We start from the raw sequence: 24267 nt of genomic DNA, 5'->3' as shown, positions 1-24267 counted from the left end.
ACTGAATTAATAGAAATACTGTTTTCAGCTCACAAAAATATAGACGTTCACTTTAATTCACCCTAATCAAACCACACCTAGAATTGTTTCATCCAATTCTGCCATTAAAATTTTAAATAAGGAATAGACACAACAGAGAAGACCATCAAAGATATATCTTTTACGACATGAGCAAATATTGAGCAGATTGGATATACTGAAGAAAAGGCTGAAAGCAGAGAGAGCATAATAGCATTCTTTCAATACTTGGGACAATGTCACATCAAGGAAGGAATTAAATTTAAGTTGACTATAAGGAGAAGTATCTTAAGTGTTAAAGCAGCTTAGTTGTAGACTCAATTACCTAGAGCAGGGGTGTCAAACTCATGTCATCATAGCAGCGTCACGTGATGTATCGGGACTTTTTTCCCCTTCACTAAACCAGGCATGGGCGTGGCCAGCCCGTGGGCTGGGAGTTTGACAGCTCTGACCTAGAGCAAAGGTAAGCAATATGATGCATGCAGTATCAATATGCTCCGTGATGGGTTGCTCCCGGTTCGCACTGATTCAGAAGAACCGGTAGTAAAAATCTGTCAGCGTTCGGAGAACTGGTAGTAATGGCTGGCTGGCCACACCCCCAAACTGGTTCCCCAATCACCATGTTCATCACCGCCATGTTCTTTGCGCATGTGCATCCCATTGCCTTGCAAATCCAATGGGATACGCATGTGCAAAGAACATCGGTGTTGTGGCTCCAGCCCCCCCGGGCCTGGCCCTCTGCCAGAGAGTGACTCAGAGAGTGAGGGGAAGAGCCGTCAGGGCTCCCTTTTGCGGGGCAGGCTTCCCTGGCTCAGCTCCAGGAGCCAGAGGCAGGCCAGGTGGAAGAAATAACAAGGCCTCTGTCTCCTGTATCTCCCCCCGCCCAGGCAATGCTCCCAGACCCAGCTGAGGACAATCAGTCCTGGTTGAACCCTAGGTTTCGTAGACAGAAGAGGTGGGAACAACAGAAGCAGGGGTGGGGCAGGCCTAGGAAGTGCTGAGTCATGGAGCCACACCCCACAGGGTATAAAAGCAGCAGGGGCTGCTATACTACTCTGTGGTGTACAAATCAACTGCTTAGAGAGAACTTGAGCTGAAGTACTGTTTGTTCCTGGTTGACTCGCCGGCATCAAGAAAAGATAACAGAGAAGCTTGGCAGACGCTTGCTAGTTTGCTGCCAGAGCTGATAGCTGCCGTGGACTGAATTGCCAGCTAATTAAGTCATCGCTCGTGCCTCCCGGACTGAGGTGGGGGGGACAGAACAATGGGAATGCCAGTGGTACTTTTTGGCAGCCTGCGGAGAAAGCGAGGAGACAGAGCCGCTGTGCTGAAGGTGAGAGGGGCAGCGCAGCGCTGGGGGAGGGTGGCCAGATGTCACGTGTACACACACAATCCCCTGTCGCCCCCACTGCCACTTCTTTTGCTGTTGGGGTCTCACCATTCTTAAAGTCTTTTGTGAAGAGCTGGAAGATGTTTCCTTAGATCTCCCCCAAGTCATTGTTGGAGCGTCAGAGATTTAAGAAAACGTCTTCCAGCTCTTAATGATCGACTTTAAGAATGGCGAGAAACAGGCAGCAAAAGAAGTGGCAGTGGAGGTGACAGGGTAGGGTGTGTGTGTGAGTGTGTGTGTGTCTTTTCGCAAGGACTTGAAGGCAGCTCCTTTGAGGAAAAGAGGTGGTGAAATCGCCCTGTCCCCCGGGAGAAATCGCCCTGTCTCTGCAGCATCAGTTATGTGACTGAGTGAGCATGGCCAACTTGATGTCACAGCAGGGTGCCACCCCACCTTGCCCTGAGTGACTTCAAGTTGGCCACGCCTACTCAGTCACATGACCATCAAGCCATGCCCACCAAATAAGCCACGCTCACAGAACTGATAGTAAAAAAATTACTATCCACCCCTGAATATGCTTCCCAGATACTTCTCCTACTGCCAGACAGACTTCTGTGTCTCACCTAAAATGTATGTAGACTGGTTGTAGGAATTGGGTATGGCCACTCTAGAGAAAAGAAGGACTAGTGGGAACATGATAGCAATATTCCAATATTTGAGGCACTGCCACAAAGAAAGGACTGTAAACCTATTTTGCAAAGCACCAGAAAGCAAGACAAGAAATGATGGAAACTAATCAAGGAAAGAAGGAACCTGAAATTAAGGAGGAACTTCCTAACGGTGGGAACAACCAACCAGTGGAATGGCTTACCGTCAGAAACTGAATGCTTCATCACTTGAAGCTTTTAAGAAGAGATTGGACAGCCATTGTATGAAATGATATAGGTTTCTTGCTTGAGCAGGAGATTGGACTAGAAGACTTCCAAGGTCCCTTGCAACTCTGTTATTCTGTTACCTGACTAAGATTGATGGTGAAGAAGTTCTCAAGGTGCCATCTTCCTGTTGAATTGGATTGCCTGGACCTCCTAGGACTGTGATGGCAAACCTATGGCACATGTGCCAGAGGTGTCATGCAGAGCCCTTTCTGTGGGCATGCACGCCTTTGCCAGCTGCACTTCCAGGTTCTGGCACACATGCACACGCAGGCAGCTGCTCTATTTTGGGTTCCGTTGCGTGCATGCGCGCCGGCCAGTTGGTCTTTGCGCATGTGTGTGACAGAACCCAGAAGTGCAGCTGGCCGCTGTGCGCATGTGCACTAGCTAGCTGCTCTCTTCTGAGTTTCAGTGCTATGGTGCATGCACACACTAGCACACACATGCACACATACACTCCTGTTTTGGCACTCAGTGCCAAAAAGGTTAACCATCACTGTCCTAGGATTTTGATGAAGCTTGCCTTGGTCATGCAGCTGGCAACTCATAGCTGTAGTGCTTATTTTTCATGTGTATTACAGTTCAAGATAGGAACATGTCTATAAAAATAAATTCTAATTGATTTACATCTAGATGAAGTTCGAAGAAGAGCAAAGGTTAAAAAAACAACTGAATAAAGTTTAATGATATTCAGTACATAGAGAATGTTATGCTAAATATGAGAGAAAAACAGGTGATACTAAGAGAGGAGGAGTGTATTGTGGAGAAAGAAAAATGTGAAAGGCACACTGGGAAAACAGGCAAATTATTTCTCAGCATTCATAAGCACAAGTCAGAACTAGAGGCAATCCTCATAACACCCAAAAGCAGACCTTGGAGCCCACCTTACATCCCACAGAAATACCTATTACTTAGAATTGCAATCAAGTGTAAGTTAAATTTGACATCACTATTGCAAAGTGGAGGGAAAATTGATATTCTGTGAAACAAGTGGCTTCAAAATGTACAAATGTTTCCATTACAAGAAGAGCTTATTTCTGAAAAACGAAGAACTAAATGAAGGATAAGGTTACTAACATAATAATGGTTGAATGCACTGACCTACCAAATGAAACATTGGAATGTTCCATTAAATGTGCGTTTCTCAGCTCCAAAGCAGAATTCATTGCAATAAGTAGGAAATGAAAATATGGGGGGCTGGGATAAAAATTTAATAGCCCCAAAACAGAGAGATTAAGATTGCAATTTTATGCATAAATTCCTGGAACTAAGCACCATTGTACTTAGCAGGGATGAATACTGAATAGATGTGCAAGGGATTACACTGTTAAAAATAAAGCAGCCTAAAACAAAAAGATTTGAAAGAAACAAATCCCCAAAAGAGATTAGAAATGTAGTAGAGTATTTAACCACTCTGAGACCTACTCCAGGATAAAGCTGTATAACACAGTACTGTAAATGATAGTTAAAGTAGCCAAATATCAACCTAAGTCATCAAGGATTCTATCATACATATTAAATCCTCAGCTGATAGGCCACAGATAATTAGATGCAATTTTGAAGTTGCTCAGCCCATCCCACTGGTGCACTTGCGATAAGTACTGAGTGATTTTGCTTGTCAATATTGTAATGTCCTTTTGGACTGTAAATCATGTTCTGAACACAGTCACATTATAAAGTTGTTGAAATCATAGCATCTTTATGTAAATGCCACTTTTAATGCTTTCTTCCAATGGGGAGTTTAGCTTCTTTATAGTATTTGCCTGGTGGATTCACTTTCCAGGCCATTCATGATCAGCTCTGACTCCAGTAGTATGCCTCTTAAAGAAAATCTAGAATAGGTTGAAAGAAGATTAATGAAGATGAGCAAGAGACTGTGAGGGGAGACTGAGATTTTCATCTTTGAGAATAATAGGATAGCTTATTTCAAGCTTGTGGAAAAATGTCAGACAGAAGAAACCTGTGCCCTGCACTTTAACACCGTAAAAATAAGATATGGCATGACATGAAATAATAACATACTTGCTGAATATTATGAAGGAATTACCCAGAAAGATCATGGGTATTTTTCACTAAATGGGTTCAAGAAAGGGTTGAAGAGACATTTGTCTGGATGTTTTCATTTGGATTTTTGTATCGATCAAAGATTTGGAAGTGATAGGACAGGGGAAGAGAAAATTCCATCTTTAGAGCTTTTAATACATCTGCCCCAGAACATTTATAATATTTTCAATCCCTTAAGGAGGAGGACACTGTTGAGCTCAAAAAAGACACAAAGTGGCTTCCAGCTCTTTGTCAGATACTACAGCGGCACAGAATAGATAGCGCTTTGCATGACAGGTGATAGGATGGCCTCATATGCTGTGGAATAGTAGACAGTATTAGACAGGAGAAAGAAAGAATGAGTGCAGAGGGAAACACTACTAAGGAGAATTACGTTCTTTTTTTAAAAAAAAATTATTTTAAATACAAATACTGCAAACATAGTATATATAAATCTAAATACCAAAAAAGGGGAAAAAATACAAATACAGTGCACACACACACACACCCGAGACCATTTTTTCCTTATATTTCTTCTTCTATAACAATATCTATACAATATATTCCAATTGTGCCCTTTCAAGGAGTGGGCTTCAAAAATTTTAGCAAGGGGTTCTCTGCCCGATTGCTGGGTGGGCATGGCCATGGTGGGCGTCGCCTAGTCGGCCTCCTGCACCACAGTGGGGGGGTGTTTTTGCCCTCCCTGGGCACGAGAGGCTTTCCTCAAGCCTCTGGGTGGGCAAAAATTTATTTTATTTATTTTATTTATTCATATTTTTATACTGCCCTTCTCCGAAGACTCAGGGCGGTGTACAGCCAATAAAACGACAAGAATCCCAACAAATTTAAAATAAAATATCAAGTTTAAAAAACTGATTCAATCGCTGTAACTTAAAATATTAGCTAAAATTTATCAAAACTAAAACCTTAGTAAAACCTTATTAAAACCCACTAAAACCCCCATACTAAAATCAATCAGGCCAGCCCCGCTTGGTGAAAAAAGAAAGTCTTTTTTCAAAAGAAAATGGCCTCCCCAGGCTCTGGAGGCCAGAAACGGGCCCGTTTCCGGCGTTCCCCAACTTCTGATAGGCCCATTTTTCACCCTCCCTAAACCTCCGTGCACACCCTGCACTTACCTGCATCCAAAACAAGCTGTGTGGGGACTCCGGGGAGGCTAGGGGAGGGGAGGGTGGGGCCAGCCAGGAATGGGATTTGGGGGTTCTCCAAACTGTACAGAATCTTGGCTAGAGATTCTCCTGAACCCCTGTGAACCCCCAGCAGCCCACCCCTGCCCTTATCCCCTCCAAAACAACATATATTCCTGTTGGATTTATTCCCTTTACTTTCCACCAACACTGTTTTTATAAAATCCTCCCATATTTCATTATAATTGTTTGCTTTAATCATCCCTTTTTTAAATTTAATTTCTGTTGTTAATTTATCATTTGTTGCCATACTCCAAATTTCATTATACCACTCATTTCTTTGAATATCCCAATTTCGTCCCCAATATTTAGCCATCACTAATCTAGCTGCCATTATAAAATTTACAATCAATTCCCTTTTTTGTTTCATTTATATCCTGTTTTTCCACCAGCAACAGTAATGCAATCCTCGGTGACATATCTAAATTTACATTCAAAAGTGCTCTAATTTCTCTAAACACCCATATTTTTTTGTGCACTATCACAATCCCATCACATGTGTTTATATGTTCCAACCTCTTTCTTTCACTTCCAACCATTATGTTCTTGAGGCTCATGCATGCATGGATGTAAAGAAAGATAAGGTTTATTTGGGGATAATAGGAAAGACTAAAATCCTGGTTTGGGAGTCCCTGCATTCAGTCACTCAAGCCTTGGTCATCTCACACCTAGACTATTGCAGCCCACTTTAAATGGGTCTACCCTTAAAGAGTATTTGAAAGCTATTGCTGACACAGGTTGCAGCCGCACAGACAGATCTTAGGATCCCTAGAGTGGCCCATATTAGACAGCTGTTGCATAGGCTGCCTATTGCCAATTTGCTTCTCGGTACAGTTCAAGTTATTGGTTCTTAACCTTTAAAGCCCTTTATCGTATGGTCCAGGTTATTTGAGGAACTGCCACACCCAATGGGATTAGTCCATTGGGACATCGTGCCTCTGAGATGAGAGGCACATCCAGCCTTTAATATCTACTATCTTAATGTTTACCTTATTGTTTTATTGGTTGTTAGCTACCTATTGGTTGCTGCAGGAAGGCAGGATATCTTGGCAGGAGGAAGGGCAGGGGCAAAATTAGGAAAGGCAGGCTCACCCAGTGTTTTCCTTTCCTGTGAGCTTAAATGGACTCCAGAGGATGATAGCGGACAGGAAGGCCTGGAGGAACTTTGTCCAATGGGTCGCGATGGGCCAGACACGACTTTGCAACTAACAACAGCAAATTTCTCTAGAACTATGTAACATTCTCTAAGACCATATCTGTTACATTGTTTCACTGAAGCTCAGCAGTTTCACATTCAAGATATTTAAGAATACTTCCTAGACCAATTATTTACTGGTTTTCTATTTGATAGGAAAGTTTAGAGCTCTATTTATTGACATCAGATCCTAATTCTTCAGTTGGCTTTGCTGATAATACCAATTTTGCCCTGCATCTTCTGCCACGAAGATAATAATTCATTTTTCCTCTCAGGATGACCCTGAGCATGTTGGCTTAATAAATAGTGGCTTGTGCCTAGCACTAAATTATTGTGGGAATGCATGTTGAAATTGTCCTCCAGAGTTATTCTGTAGAATTTGGCTTTTTTCCTAGTTTACTTGATATACGGAAGATATACATCATGCAGCTATTTTTTTCTAACCCTTCTTCTGGAGTTTATATTCAGAGATGACTGTATTGTACTAGGTCTTTTCATTCCATCAAGCTTCCAGTATGCTTTCTTTTGAATCAAGGTTTCCAGCTCCCTGTTCATGGTTTGGAGCTATCTAATAATTGCTGAAAAGCACTCTTTATTCTTCTCCACCTCTTTGATTTATGCATTGTTCCTTGTGGCCTTCTAGATTAGCTGTTATATTCTACTCTTTCACTGTGCTTTATCTACTTAGAATGGAGGGCTTGGTCTCCATATTCCATAATTGAACTGACTGTTGCCAACCAATGAAAGGGGATAAGACTGGGACCGATACGGTGGCCATGGAAAGACAATGTGGAGAGAAATATTACAAAAGAATACGGATGTCAGCAGCCTAATCATATGTGCAAGGTTAAAGGAAGTAAGATAGTGTCCCCAAGGGCTGCAGTTTGAGATGGTCGCAAGGAATGGGCTTCTGCGTTTTTACTTAGCATCTGTAACTGGAAAATCAACAACTTTCTCCTCTGATGCTAAATGTCAGCAGCCTGATTTGCCCCTGGTTCTCAGGAGCCCTTTTGTAGAAGTCTGACTTTTCCCAAACTGTTCCCAAAGTGCCTAGTAAATTTGAATGTTATGTTTACTTTTTACTCTATATCAGTTTTATGCTCTTGAAAACACTAGGAACCAAGCTATTTTTCTAGTCCATTATGAGAAACATTTTAAAAAAGATTTTCTTGAAAGTCTTGGTCTCCTATCAAGGAAATTATACTTAGCTTCCATTTGGAAAATTAATGTTATGAAACAATTTCCATGTCATTAGCACCGGGATGCACCCAAATTGCTAATTCTATTTGTCATTATCTGTCTATCCAGAGAATCTGTGATTTGCACAGCTGGTGCAAATTGGCAAGTCACTGTGCAATATACAGACTTATACTGATTCTGTACTTTCAAACTCATATCTGTACTTTTCATGATCAGTTTGCTGATCACTATGTGCCTTGTGATTGTAGAAGAATATCCTCATTTTGAGAGGATGCAGGTTTGGCTGAAAGCATTGTATTTCATTCCCAATCTCTTCATGTGAGACATTCTTCTCCCTAAACTCTTATTCTCTGTAACTGAAGACCAGCTGCTAGTAGAGGGATAATGTTATCTCATCCCTGAAGTTTCCACCCACTGGCAATTAAGATTGCCTCAACTCTTCTGAACTAATTAACTTGCACTCTATGAATGTGTATGCTTATTATACTAAGCATACACTCAGAACCTCTGCCCAGTAGCAATCTTATTATAAATGTCATATACAGTACAATATTATATATAATTTAAAACATATGATGAATGGTTGCAAAAACTGGGCATGGCTAATCTAGTGAAGAGAAGGACCAGGAAGACATGATAGCAGTGTTCCAATATTTGAGGGGCTGCCACAGAGAGGAGGAGATCAAGCTATTTTCCAAAGCACCTGAAGGCCAGACAAGGAATAATGGATGGAAACTGAACAAAGAGAGATTCAACCTCCTTGTTCATAAAGAAATAAGGAAAAATTTTCTGACAGTAAGAGCAATCAACCAATGGAACAGCTTGCCTTCAGAAGTTGTGGGAGCTTCATTACTGGAAGCTTTCAAGAAGAGACTGGATTGCCATCTGTCAGAAATAGTCTCCTGCTTGGGCAGGGGGGTTGGATTAGTTGGACTACAAAGTCCCTTCCATCTCTGTTAATCTGTTAAATTCCACACCTTTACTATTTTACTGGTTTGCTACTATCAGATCTGGTTTTCTTTAATGTGATTCAGGATGGGAAATTATTTATTTACCAAAATATCAAGCCCTCTATAAAAGTTCATAATAAAGATAGCAAAATTCTCACATAAATTCTTAGAAGGCAGATTTATTGCAAAAAAAAAAGAATTTAAGTTACAGAATCTTGGAAAGTGGATATATATATTAATATTTATATGTTCTTTATTACTGAGGTGACCTCATTAAAGTGAGGACAACTTTCTTTTACCTTTGAACCTCTTTCTAACAGAATCTTGGTTAAATGGGGAGGATGTTAATCACTTATTTCTACCACAGAAATATGTTCTTGTTGTGCTGTATTTTGGAACTCATATCTGTACTTTTCATGATCAGTTTGCTGATCACTATGTGCCTTGTGATTGTAGAAGAATATCCTCATTTTGAGAGGATGCAGGTTTGGCTGAAAGCATTGTATTTCATTCCCAATCTCTTCATGTGAGACATTCTTCTCCCTAAACTCTTATTCTCTGTAACTGAAGACCAGCTGCTAGTAGAGGGATAATGTTATCTCATCCCTGAAGTTTCCACCCACTGGCAATTAAGATTGCCTCAGCTCTTCTGAACTAATTAACTTGCACTCTATGAATGTGTATGCTTATTATACTAAGCATACACTCAGAACCTCTGCCCAGTAGCAATCTTATTATAAATGTCATATACAGTACAATATTATATATAATTTAAAACATATGATGAATGGTTGCAAAAACTGGGCATGGCTAATCTAGTGAAGAGAAGGACCAGGAAGACATGATAGCAGTGTTCCAATATTTGAGGGGCTGCCACAGAGAGGAGATCAAGCTATTTTCCAAAGCACCTGAAGGCCAGACAAGGAATAATGGATGGAAACTGAACAAAGAGAGATTCAACCTCCTTGTTCATAAAGAAATAAGGAAAAATTTTCTGACAGTAAGAGCAATCAACCAATGGAACAGCTTGCCTTCAGAAGTTGTGGGAGCTTCATTACTGGAAGCTTTCAAGAAGAGACTGGATTGCCATCTGTCAGAAATAGTCTCCTGCTTGGGCAGGGGGGTTGGATTAGTTGGACTACAAAGTCCCTTCCATCTCTGTTAATCTGTTAAATTCCACACCTTTACTATTTTACTGGTTTGCTACTACCAGATCTGGTTTTCTTTAATGTGATTCAGGATGGGAAATTATTTATTTACCAAAATATCAAGCCCTCTATAAAAGTTCATAATAAAGATAGCAAAATTCTCACATAAATTCTTAGAAGGCAGATTTATTGCAAAAAAAAAAAAGAATTTAAGTTACAGAATCTTGGAAAGTGGATATATATATTAATATTTATATGTTCTTTATTACTGAGGTGACCTCATTAAAGTGAGGACAACTTTCTTTTACCTTTGAACCTCTTTCTAACAGAATCTTGGTTAAATGGGGAGGATGTTAATCACTTATTTCTACCACAGAAATATGTTCTTGTTGTGCTGTATTTTGGAACTGTCAGTTTTCATTCATCCCAAAGTGGTAAGCCTACATACCTGGTTTCTGAAGTTGCCTATTCGTTTAACTGCCTTTTTATTTGTTCATTTGTTTATAAAACAAATTTATATAGCTGCCCAACTCATACAGAGTGACTTTTCATTCTAACCCTTGTTCCTGTTGATGTCGGTTTGATATCTAAGTCTTCCACCATTTTGCTCCTTCCATTATTTACAGTACAAATGAAGAAGAAATGCCATTATTAGACTCCATTACATTTTGAATATTTTCAAAGAAATTCACTTGTTGATCATTTAAGATCAAATACATAGCTTAGACTGTAAACATTTATAATAAGATAAATAGTATTTATTAAACTGTTTTTGTATAAAGTGGTTTTAAACTGTTATACTCAATGAGAACAAAATAAAGATGGTATCAGGGAACTATTCAAGTAGATATATAGAAATGTGTATATTTTTAAAAAAATATTAATCAGGGAAAACTTTATAAAATTATAAGACAATAGATGAGTTCATTGCTTCCAAACAAAATAAATAAAAATGATCAAAACCAAAATTCTGAGAGATGTACAAACACATTTATAATATGAATGTATATTATAAATAATGGGGATGGTTTAAATTTATTAGAATATTACTGCTGCAACCAAGTCTGAAAACAATGGGCAGAATGAAATAATATAAAAACATTTATTAATGTCTTGTGTGTATTAATCATACATAATTCATTATGTGGTAAAATATTTTAACAATCAAGATCTAATCTATCAGCTTCCTGAAAAATGATTTGGAAAATGAAAATCAAATACTTTTGTTTTAAAGTATTGAATAAATGAAATGTTTAAGGGAGTTCAAACATTTACCATCCCCACACCAACTTTTTTTACATTTATACCAAGCCATGTTTTTGCATCCTTGATTTGTGGGAACCAAATGTGGAACTTAATTGTTTTATTTAAATTATAAAGTTACATTGTGAAGTAAACCTTTATTTATATGGCTACCATAAGAACTGGAAATTCGGTAGCAACATAATTTGTCACTATTAGGAGAGTCAGGATCAAGCTTTAACCCCAACTCATAACACAGCTTTAACCTTCTTTACCTCATTGTTTATTCTCCTTTTTTTAGCGCATTACTTCCTGGCCTATTCTTGCTTTCAGATTCATGGGTCATTACATTACCTGTATTAGCCCTTTAATAATAAACTTTAATATTGCCTAATCTGAATGTAATTAGATTATTTTAATGAGGTCAATTAAGACTCCCAGTATGAATAGAAGGGCTAGAAATTCATGTGTTCTGTTTGTCAACAGGGCAAGTACATCATGGCCAAGTTTCCTATCTTGTTCCTCCAATTCATCTAGACTCAGATCTTGAAAGACAATCATTTAAAGGTGAGTTGCTATTTAAATCATTCTATACTGAAAAGATTCATTTGTTAATGAGAGTTCGTCTGCATATTGATCCCACAAAGTTCTTGAAAGGATTTGCTCTTGTTGAACAGATTTGAAAATGCTTATCTTTCTAGAATAAGATTTAGTCTGTATTTTATTGCAATGTTTTCATATATTTAATTCATGGTTGTTTTTCTAATACTAGAAAATACTATCATACTGTATGGGCCTTATTGTTACTCAGAATGAATCGGATAATTCCCTAAAATTCAGATTTAACATGTATAATATAACTGGACACATACTTTGTTAATCTACTTATGCTATGTTTTATTCACACTTCATATTTAATTTTTTATTTTTGTTTTCAATTATATTTAATATTTTGCATTTTAATATGGTCTGTTACTATTCTTTTAAATTGCCAAAGTCATGTTTTGTGAGATGAGCAGCTTATATATTTGCTATAAAAATATATAAATTATAGAAAACAAAAAAGTACACTACCAATCTTAAAACAATTTAGAGTCATCAAAAATGATACTAGGACAAAAAGGACACTGGCTATCAAATTTAGGCTGTAATCTAGTAGATGAACAGAAGTGTGCATATTTTCAATTACCTTCCAATCTAAGAATTCAATTTTCTATGTTTGAATTCACTGTCAATACATAGTGCTACTATGCATTTATATCAAACATTTTAACAGTGGAAATTAACGCTACTGTCTTCAGCTTTAAAGTGATGCTCTGGGGTTTGGCTGAACGTTTATCTTCTGTTATTTGCTACTGGTCTGGATAAACCTTTATGTATTATCCTAGAGAAATCCCATAGAATAGATAAATGTCATATCTTCCAAAGTAAAAAAAAAGGGGGGTGGGAGGAAAATCCAGGTGATTAAAGACTAGTCAAACTGTCATTATTACCCAGTAAGATTCTAGATCTAAATAGCACTTTTAAAAATAATTTAAAAATTACTAAAAGTAAATACATAATACTAGAAAACAGCAACTGCCAAATAAATCTTATTATTTTTATCAGATATCTTATTTGGAGATTACAAAGAAGACATATCTTATATCTATCTTCTTTGTAACAAAGTGGTTGATACAGTGAATATTCCAATTAAATATGGGCTAAATGATGTAATAATTAAGTCAATACATAGGGGGCTTGAAAGTCAACTCAGAGTGCTTATCAATTTGAGGAAAGTATTTTATAAATGATCAAAAGATTCAGTATTGGTTCTGTATTCTTCAACAATTTTTATTAATGAGATGGATGAAAAGATCTGTAGATTGTCCAAAATTGGGTGGCATAGCTATTCAAAGAACTTTTTTTTTTTAAAAAAAATAAAAGCTAAATTTTGATGTGTTAGAGAAATTGCCTGAGAAATAACAGAATGAAATTTAGCAAGAGATAAATATAAATTTGGCTGGGCTCTTTTTCTTGTGAGAAAGAATTTGGAATAGTAGTTGTTATTTATTTATTTATTTATTTATTAATCAAATACAATTTGAATTGGAATTAACAGAAATATAGTTTCCAAATCATGAAAAAATGGTGCATCTTCTTTCTAAGCACTCAATCAAAGTACTCAGTGAGAAAGATTCAGAGAAACTGAAACAGGTTCAAGAAGGGTTCTAACCCCACTGCTTTCCTATTTACTTTTGTATTCTGTATCTTATTTTATCTTATAACTCAATAAAAATGTTAAACTCGAAGAAGTGTCAGGAGAATAATCATGGATTGAAAATTAAATCTTCCATGGCTACTTGGAATGTTTAACACTGAAAATACAATTGACGGACAGATATAATCACAAAAACTTGAAAGAAATATGTCATAATATGCTTTACGAGTTGACAGAAGGTAGCCAAAATTTATTCTTGATTTTAAGGAATGAAAGAGATGAAATAAATTAAATTTCATAAGTAAAGATTCTGATTGAATTGGACAGTAGAGGGAATGGGGAAGGTCTACTTAATCTTAAGAACAGTTTGTGAAACTATTTTCCAGAACAGCTATGAGTTTTCTTTCATTATTGACTGGGCAACCAATTATAGTGGAGCTTCAGAGAAAGAAATTAACACCAAAGATTATTGAATGTCTAAAATGAGAATGAAATTAGTTGGGATTTGTCCATCAAAACACATACATCCCTAGCTACATTCCTAACTTTATATTTGGAATGTATTTAAGCATCATGTTGAGTTTGGGCAAGGAAACACTGTATTGTCTTAGTAGGAGAAGCTAAATTAGAAGAAAGGGTAAATTTTGATGTGTTAGAGAAATTGCCTGAGAAATAACAGAATGAAATTTAGCAAGAGATAAATATAAATTTGGCTGGGCTCTTTTTCTTGTGAGAAAGAATTTGGAATAGTAGTTGTTACAAATCAAATATGAATCAGTAGCATAATGTGGCTACAAAAGGATCAAATACAATTTGAATTGGAATTAACAGAAATATAGTTTCCAAATCATGAAAAAATGGTGCATCTTCTTTCTAAGCACTCAATCAAAGTACTCAGTGAGAAAGATTCAGAGAAACTGAAACAGGTTCAAGAAGGGTTCTAACCCCACTGCTTTCCTATTTACTTTTGTATTCTGTATCTTATTTTATCTTATAACTCAATAAAAATGTTAAACTCGAAGAAGTGTCAGGAGAATAATCATGGATTGAAAATTAAATCTTCCATGGCTACTTGGAATGTTTAACACTGAAAATACAATTGACGGACAGATATAATCGCAAAAACTTGAAAGAAATATGTCATAATATGCTTTACGAGTTGACAGAAGGTAGCCAAAATTTATTCTTGATTTTAAGGAATGAAAGAGATGAAATAAATTAAATTTCATAAGTAAAGATTCTGATTGAATTGGACAGTAGAGGGAATGGGGAAGGTCTACTTAATCTTAAGAACAGTTTGTGAAACTATTTTCCAGAGCAGCTATGAGTTTTCTTTCATTATTGACTGGGCAACCAATTATAGTGGAGCTTCAGAGAAAGAAATTAACACCAAAGATTATTGAATGTCTAAAATGAGAATGAAATTAGTTGGGATTTGTCCATCAAAACACATACATCCCTAGCTACATTCCTAACTTTATATTTGGAATGTATTTAAGCATCATGTTGAGTTTGGGCAAGGAAACACTGTATTGTCTTAGTAGGAGAAGCTAAATTAGAAGAAAGGGTAAACATGAGCTTGGTTCAGAAGCAGACAGACCTTACACCTTTATGTAAGGTAAAGGTAGAGAAATCCCTGTGAATTGTAGTCCAGAAGCCATTACCAACTATAGGGGATGGTGCTCACCTCTGTTTTGGAGCTCTTGGTTATTCTGGATCAAAGTCTTATGATCAAGGATCAATGGAGACTTATGTAAGACATATATTAAATACAAATAAACTATATATTTCAGAGTAAATGTGTATTATCTCTACATCACTCAGTAATTTCTTCATAGACCAGATCAAAACTCCTTCCTATCTTTTTCTGCATTTAGATGACAGTTCCCCAAAGCTACGTGTCTTCTCTATGTAAAATATTTTTTAAAACTCTTACAATCCATTAGTGTTACACCCTTATGGAATTATTCTTGTGGGCCCTATTGCTATTTAATTCTCTTAGTGCCTTTAAGAAAAAATCCAATAGTACCACATATCCTTACAGTCAGAGGTATTTGGGCCAATGGACCTTCTGCATTCCTTTTTAAGAATCAGGTTCATTTCTGCATCCTTCTTAAGGATACACCACAGCAACTGTGGAGGGAAGAGTGAAAGCTCTACCCCAACCACTTGGGATGCAAGCCCTGCCCCTTTTGTATACGCATTTATCCTTTTGTAGTCTCAGTTTTCCAATATTCTTATAGGGCTATAGCCTAAAGAGCTTCCTTAAAATGTGTAGCTCCTTCTTCAGTGTCTTACATTAAAGCTCTTGGTTACTTCGGATCAAAGCCTTATCATCAAAGTGTTTGTCCACTTCAGATTTTTTTTGAAAGGGCAACAGTACAGAATGCATTTTCTCTTGCCTTTCTAATTTACCATTTTTATTTGTCTTTTAAAATGATACGTAAATCATTTCAGATACTGTAAAGTTAATTTCAAACCTAATTATTCGTGAAAAGAAATTTATTTAATCTTATGTTTTTCACGAAATATTTAAAGCACATGGAAAACATTTAATAATTTAATATTTTAATTTTAATATTTTAATTTATTTATTTATTTATAATTATTTAATTATTTATAATTAAATTAAATTATTACATTTAACATTTAAAAATGGAATTAAGAGAACCAACAAGGGTAATTTATTTCTTATTTATATATTATTTTCTCAATAATGTATTGCACTTAAGGTACATTACAGCCTAAGTAAAAATTAGGTTGATTAGAGCAGGTTTAAAAGCATAAAAATAAATAAAAAAATAGAAATAAAGAATAAAAAATAAAGGAGAGAAACTAGAAATGTACAATATTTATATAACAAATATATAAAAATGTATAAGTTACAGATAATTGTAATATCAATTATCAATTAACTAATATCTGTATTAGTTACAGATATTAGTTTCAGATAATTTAATTTAAATAAAGTAAATGGGACAAGAAAGAAAATAAAATAATAAATGAGATATGGGGGAAATGTATAAAAATGAAAGAAGACCACTAAGAAACATTGTTTAAAAATAGGAGATATTTATATGTTGTATGTTATGTGTTTGTCATATTGTGTGTTATAATAAAACAATTAAAAAAATAACAGGTTTAAAAGCATAAGATAATAACAAATAGAGGAGATAAAAGTTTTTCTGATTCAGTGTGTGTAAGCATGACTATGGCTAATACTACACTTTAAGATATGATTGCCTTTAGATTCTTAGACTACATCTTTGGTAATTTAAAGTTAAAGAATAATCCAAACCTACAAATTAATGTTCTTGATCCTGTCATATTGTTTAATATTGTGTGCTATTTTAATTATTATTTTGTTACCAAAGTCATATAAAAAAGTTGTGCCCTCTAAATGTTTTGTACTTCAATTTTTATTACTCTGGTAAATATGGCCAATGACATGACATTCTGGGAGATATAGACCATCTGAAAGACATAGGACTGCCTACTCTGAGTATAAACTAATTTCATAGAGTGACATGTTAAAATGATATCCTTCTTTTCTTATTGCCGGTGGCTATATAGCAATAAAGTCTTATGTCACTCAATCAGTTGATAAAAATATATAAAAGGAAAAGAAAAACAGAGGGGGAAAATTGGTCTCCAGATAAAAATATTTTGACGTTTGTGGAAGGAAGGAAGGAAGGAAGGAAGGAAGGAAGGAAGGAAGGAAGGAAGGAAGGAAGGAAGGAAGGAAGGAAGGAAGGAAGGAAGGAAAGGTTAGGGTTGTTATTAGCCTAACCTTTACAGATAAAAATAACTTTATATCAATATTAACTATGATTTCTAAACTGTTTTTTTTAATTTGAATTTATATCCCGCCCTTCTCCAAAGACTCAGGGCAGTTTACACTGTGTTAAGCAATATCTTCATCCATTTGTATATTATATACAAAGTCAACTTTTATTGCCCCCAACAATTTGGGTCCTCATTTTACCTACCTTATAAAGGATGGAAGGCTGAGTCAACCTTGGGCCTGGTGGGACTTGAACTTGCAGTAATTGCAAGCAGCTGTGTTAATAACACAGACTTAGTCTGCTGAGCCACCAGAGGCCCCAATATCATGTTAGTGTTGATATTGGTATTTTGGTATTTAGAATTGTTTATTAATTACATATTTAGCTTTTCATGTAAAATATGAACAACTTTATGCTTATCAACATTAACAATTTAGAAATCATAATTAATATTGATATAAAGTTATTTTTATCTGTAAAGGTTTGAGTTTTTTAAACATCAGAGTATTAATAATCTCCAGTCAACACTGAATAAATACCACTGAACCCAAATAATATATTACTTATGCTTTATAATAGTACAATATGTAATATAAAGGAAAAATCTAGTTTCCTATTCCGTTCAGGAATACAATTTAAACATTTACAATATCCTCTGCTTAAAAGCATTCCAGCTATTAACCAGAGTAATTAATTCTGCTATTAAATGACTGTTATATTTTCCCTAAAAGAATCTGCCTTTCTATAACTGAAATTTCATTGTACAAAGGAAATTTTTTTCCCCAATTAAATATAGTGAAGTAACTTTGCAAATTTCCTTAAGAATCATGTTTGAAGAGCTCATACAATCTTCTGTTTTCATGCTATAATCCAAATTAGAACACCCACAAAAAAATAGCTTCCAGCCTCTGATTGATTGCATTCCACTGTAGGAAACCCATAACTTATTTGATTTATTAATACCACTATCAAACAATTATAATTATTTTAAATGTTAACCGTTATTCTAGGTCCTGTCCTTTCTTAATTTTCTTCCGTTTAGTACCCTTTAAGATATTTTCAGGTGTATTCTAACATATTGTCTCAGTTTTAACTTTTCAGAATTAATATTGTTTAAGTCTTCCATCATTCAACTTGAGATCTAGTTTCAGGTCTCCTGATTACACTCATTGATTCCTCTGAAAATGCATAGTTTGTTGAATGCTTTCTTTAAGAGAAGTAGTCAATCGCTCATACAGTTTCATGAGTTGAATATGCTTTACATAAAATTTTTGAACCAGCTACATATTCACTTACATGTAATTTGTTTCCTAGCCAGGGCCAGTGTTAATCCAATGTGACTTGTTCTTAACAAATACATACTGGATTCTGGTAATCCCTTGGTTTCAATGTGCTTTGCTGGTCATGATGATCATCTATTGATGCCCAACTCTATTTTCCTGTGTCGCTGTTTCCCCAATTTTGAGGACAAGCAAAATATTTGCATTCCTCCCATCTGACACATCAGCTTTTTTTTAGGATTCATCAAAGGTACAGTAATAAAATTTCAGCCAGACCATCAGCAAGTTCCCACAGTACCATATCAGCAATTCATCTGGCTCTAAATTTTAAAACTCATTTAGGGTTAGTTCAATTTGCTGATTCTGCTTCTGTTATTCCCAAGCTTCAATCATTCCTCTGTGTTCTGCTCTTCACAATTGCCTAGTGAAAGACATATTTTCTTGGTGAAGAACATCAAATTAAACTGGGGTTTGAGTAGTTTTCTGTTAAGCAGTCCCATACTTTTTTTCCTTCCCATTTTTCTTCTTATCTCATGCTTCTTCTGTGCTGCCACACTCGCCTTCACTTCAAGCTCAGGATGTGTGGTAGTGCCTGGGCATCATTTTGGGTGCTGGGATAGCTAAACAGTCAAAGTCGTCTTGCAGGGTGTCTGGGGCCAGTGGACCTTCAGGACATTGGTAATGACAGATGGGTCCTTGAGTCACAAGCATTACCAGCAGGTGCCCCCACACCTCAATGAAAAGCTTACACCCATGCCTCTCCCTCCTTCCCTGGCTGTGAGTGCTGCCTCTGCTGCATTGCTGGGGATTTCTTTAGTTTACCTACAGTAGTTGGTGTTGGCATAGAAAAGACTGAACATTTACCAGAGGGAATAAGGAAACATCTAAGTCTGTTCGATTGGATAGTGTCACATGTCATTCTCCCTCTGATTGTTTAGAGTATTCTTCATGCCCACCTCTTGACTTTTGCCTGCTTTGCAGAAAGAAGGTTGGGCCAAGAATGGGTAGATTCTGTCAGTGTTGGGATTTCCTCCACCCCTCATTAAAGCCTGTAGGCCCATTTTCCAAGAGTATTTGCAATATCAGCTTGCAGAGTGTACACTGCATCTTTTGGAAGGCCAGGCCCTTCCCCTTCCTTCAATTTTTCCTCCACCCACATAGCACCTTCCACTCAAGAAACTGCAACCAGCTCTCTGTGTCCTTACCATGTGCATCCTAGTGCTGGTCCCTCATCCAGTGCCTGAATCCCAGGCTAGCAGCAGGAGGAAAAAACACAAAGGTTACCTGCCTGTAATGGGGGGCAGTGGAGGTGCTGGAGGAAACAGAGTTAAGTTGCAGAATGCAGGGCACCCAAAAAGGCCGAAATTGGAGGGGAGGTGGATATTGGGGAGTTGACTTGCCCCTGCAATTGTAAGTGAAATCATGTGACCATAGGGGCATTGCAAATGCTGTAACTTCAGGCACAGGTTGTAAATCTTTTTGTTCAGCACCATCATAACTTCAACCTCATGCTAAACAAGTAGTTGTAAGTTGAGGACTACCTACATAAACCTATGTCTTTATCTGAGAACCTTCCATAAGATAGTTTTGTCTCCAACCATCATAAGATTCAATTTAAAGCTGTTGTGATAAGTTTTACTATGCTTCAGTGAAATAAATGTTTGCCAGTGCAGCCATCTCAAACCCACAATCCATCCTCTAGAGAAGTTAGAACATACAGTAGCCCCAAAGACCAAAAGCCTCTTCTTTCAAAAATATATCTAAAGAAAATAATTCAGTGGAAGTATCTTTTAGTCTTTTCTCGGCTCTCCTACCTCCATATGTAGGCTCTTCTCCTTCATTTTTATGTATGATATCCTGTTTCACATATAACAGAGGCAGAGATAGCATTGCAGTGGTGCAACCTTGTTTTTACCATTTTGACAAAGCAACCCTAACCCTTCTAGGAGAATGGATAAGAACAAGAAGGGATAACTAAATATAAATAAAATTAATAAATAACCCTCAACCATTTGATGCATTTTGATTATTCCCTCACCATTTTAATTTGCTGTCTTGGCATACAGCACCCTTTAAGACCCAGTTGATCTAGTTTGCATACCTTTGTTTCTATTCCTAATAACAGTGAGTTACCATAACTTTTCATCTTTCATGGTACAGCTACATTCCCTCAGCCCTTTGGCAACCCACATTCCTGTTCAATCGTTCTTATTCCCTGTTTCTCTCATCATGTTTTTGGTTGTCATTCTTGTCCATTGGGCATGCTTCTTTAGTTGATTCTCTTCTTTATTGGTATCTTCTTCTTCTTGTGCTATATCCGTCATCAGACATTGGCGATCCTATTTTTTTCAACAGCTGCATGAAAAAAGCATGGCTTAGATTTTGAAGCCATGATGTTCTTCTTCTGCCTAGACCTCATTTGTCTTCTATATTTCCATGGAGGATTAAGTGAAGTATGCTGTATTTTTCCAGGTGTCGTATCACATGTCCAAAATATTCTAACTTTTGCTTTTTTTATGGTTTTGGTGATCTCCCTTGACTTTCCTAGGCGGCTTATCACTTCCTCATTTCTGATTTTGTCAACCCAGCTTATACTTAACAGATGCCTGTAAATCCACATTTCAAATGCTTCTTGTCTCTTCAAGTGGTTTTCTGTCAGAGACCAACTCTCTGCTCCGTAAAGCAGGATAGAAAAGGTGTAACATCTAATGGTTCTGATATAACACCCCCTTTCTTTGATCTAATATATTTTTTCTTTCTTTATAAATGAAGACAGTTTTGTCTTCTTTTATTTGCCTTTCCTTTATTGGTCTGATTTTCTTTATTGATCTAATTTTGTCTCCCTTCCTTCCTTAGTTCTGAGCTTTTGCCTAAGCATTATTAATTTTTACATTTATTTTATGGAAGAACTCAACCACCTCTCAGGTATTATAAGTCTTGACTTCAAAGTACTGTCTATTTATCTTCACTTTTGTTTATTAAATCACTACTTTCAGGTTAACAAAGCAATGTTCCATTTGAGGAAAAGTTCATTAGCCACCTCCTGCTACTGAATTTTTAAACCAGAATTCAGTCTTCCTTGACGTTTCTTGGAAAACTGGCTGCTTTATATTTTTTCTAGACTCCCTGCAGCAGCCCCAACTCATTTAGCAGGGAGCAGTCATTCAGATCTCTCAACAATGAGAATTAAGATACATTCCTTGTAATCAGTAGCTATTAAGGAGATTAGGTTCCCTCTCCCACTTGTCTTTTTTCCTGTTGAATACCATTGCTGATCATCTGTTTGCTCTTCTTCATGCTCTTACTAATTTCAATAGATACTGAAAGCTTTATTTCAAGATAAATTCATTCCTTTGGATTCAAAAAGAAAAAACAGGAAGTAGTCTAAAAATAATTTTGCTTCATCACACGTTTCAAGTATTAATTATAGAACCATAGAATCACGGAGTTGGAAGGGACTGTGGAGGTCATCTAGACTAGTCTTCAGGCCATCCTGAACAAATAGCAGTTCAATCTTTTCTTGAAAATTCCAAAGATGAAACATCACAATTTCAGGAGGCAGGCTGTGAGATTTTAAAAATAAGTAGTATGCAATGATTAAATAGCCCCATGTATTTTCCAGAATTACCCCAGATGTTTTACCACAGATGTACAATTATCATCTGAAAGTAACTATTCCTACAGTAGGTGTGCTTATCTTAACATTTAGCCAACTTTATTTTAACTTTATTATTTTTTCTCTATTCAGTTAAGTTAGATTTAATTTTTTTCCTGGTATTTCTGGTATTTTAATATCCTTAGATTCCTTAAAGAATAGCAACATTCATATATTCCCAACTTTCATGCTTAGGAAGAGGATCAAAAAAACATAAGATTTGCCACTAACTTGTTTTTCCTTTGAATTAATAGCATCAACATCTGGAGGAACAGGCCTAGGTGGGACTACCACAGGCACAACAAGCAGAGTTATTACAAGCAGCACTGTACACACCACCACTATATCAGCCTTGGGTAGAAGGAACAGAAGCACAACTACACTTTCTCCAGCTTTGGATAGTCTGAATGAAATGACAACACATCTGCCACCTGCCTCTTCCCAGCTGCCTGCAGTTGGTGCAGAGAGTTGTGAAACTGTGGAAGCTCGTGAAATCATGTGGTTCAAGACCCGACAAGGACAGGTGGCTAAGCAGCCATGCCCAAAAGGCACTGTGGGTAAGCAGCCATGCTCAAAAGACAATTTTTTTGGTCTAGGAAGAAATTTAAGCAGGAGTTACTTAATACTAAACAAATAACAGGGTACCAAAGTTTTGCTTGTTCTTCACCTTCTTTCTGTCTTTTTACAAATTGATCTGTGTGGAGGTTAAAAAAATAGCATCAAAAGGCCTTTGTTATGTTTATTAATCGCCTTTTTAACAATGGTTGTCCCACTTAGAGTCCTGGATTTTGGAATGATTGAAGATAATTTCCTCTGCCTTGATCTGTTTTCTTGCAGAAATCCTAAGTTCCATGTGAGATCGTAAGATGGAAAGAAAAAGGAAACTTCCAAATGTCCCCTCTTATTTATTTATTAGATTTTTATCCTGCCTTTATTACTTTATAAATAACTGAAGGCAGTGAACATATATTATACTCCTTCCTCCTATTTTCCCCACAGCGACAACCTTGTGAGGCAGGGTTGAGTTTTAATTTTTTTTACTACCAGTGGGCGTAGCTTATTTTGTGGGCATGGCTTGATGGTCATTTGGCGGTGGGCGTGGCTTGATGGTCATGTGACTGGGTAGGCATGGCCAACACAATGCCACTCACATCAAGGGGTGCCTCGCCTGGCCCCTCCCCTCCCAGCCATTCCTTATCACACCCAGCCTCAACGTATCTGTAGTTCTGCAAAAATGTTGTTCACCTTTTTTCAACTTTATTATCTACATATTATAGATGCACTTTCATAGACCACTGAAAGAAGGAAATGGCTCACATGCTTTGCCCAAGAGTGTGATAGGCAACAGGCTTTTAAGGGGCTGCCAGAAAGAAGGGGAGGGCAATGTATTTTCCAAAGCACCAGAAGACAAAACAAGAAGCAATGGATGGAAATTCAAAAAAGAGAGAAGCAACCTAAAACTAAGGCGAAACTTCCTGACAGTATGAACCAATATAGGTTTCAGTCATAATTTCACATATAAAATAGCCATTTGTGTAATACAACCTGCATATTGTTCAAAACAGTCATTAGTATTATGGCTGATGTTTGACAGCAAGCCTAAAATCCCCATTCCCTCCCCACTCCAGGGGAAGATTACTTCAGAATCCCCATTCCCTCCACATTCCTGCCAGCTGCATAAAGGAAACGTTGTAACTAGAAAACAGCTACCGGTGCTTAGAGATAATATAAAGTGGAAGCCGGAAGTTCGGCTCCATTTACAAGCAGGCAGAAAACTCATTCAAGATAGGATATTTCACAACGGAAATCGCCCACACCTTTTTAGAAACACAAAGCCCACGTTGCATAAACCCCAAAACTTCAAAAACATAGAACCATATAAGAATTCCTCCTCTTATCCAGTTTGTTGTTCAGCTGACCCAGAAACAAACTGCTTCTGCAAGTAAAAATCTCCTTCCAGCAGCTGCATCAATTTAAAGCGACAGCATCTTTTTTTTTTTTCCTCCTTCTTTGCCAAGTAATCTCCTGGCTGAGAAGCAAGTCCTGATTTTTTCATTCTAGCCGATCAGTTGGGAGGCTTCTTG

General features: G+C 36.8%; 1 protein-coding gene across 11 annotated transcripts in view; it reads left to right on the top strand.

Annotated features, from left to right (window-relative positions):
* The window catches only part of ADGRL3 (adhesion G protein-coupled receptor L3), a 673676-nt gene that overhangs the window by 401931 nt on the left and 247478 nt on the right, over window positions 1–24267 (top strand). For all 11 annotated transcript variants that reach the window (XM_058169767.1, XM_058169775.1, XM_058169766.1 and 8 more), the window contains 2 exons: window positions 11750–11830; window positions 22438–22740. In XM_058169767.1, the coding sequence (XP_058025750.1) occupies window positions 11750–11830; window positions 22438–22740 (384 nt within the window). The remainder of the gene's footprint in view (window positions 1–11749; window positions 11831–22437; window positions 22741–24267) is intronic.

The sequence above is a fragment of the Ahaetulla prasina genome, chromosome 2 (genome assembly GCF_028640845.1).
Source record: "Ahaetulla prasina isolate Xishuangbanna chromosome 2, ASM2864084v1, whole genome shotgun sequence".
NCBI classification, from domain to species: Eukaryota; Metazoa; Chordata; class Lepidosauria; order Squamata; family Colubridae; genus Ahaetulla; species Ahaetulla prasina.
The sequence above is the reverse complement of the archived record's forward strand: the minus strand, read 5'-3'. Positions and strand labels throughout refer to the sequence as shown.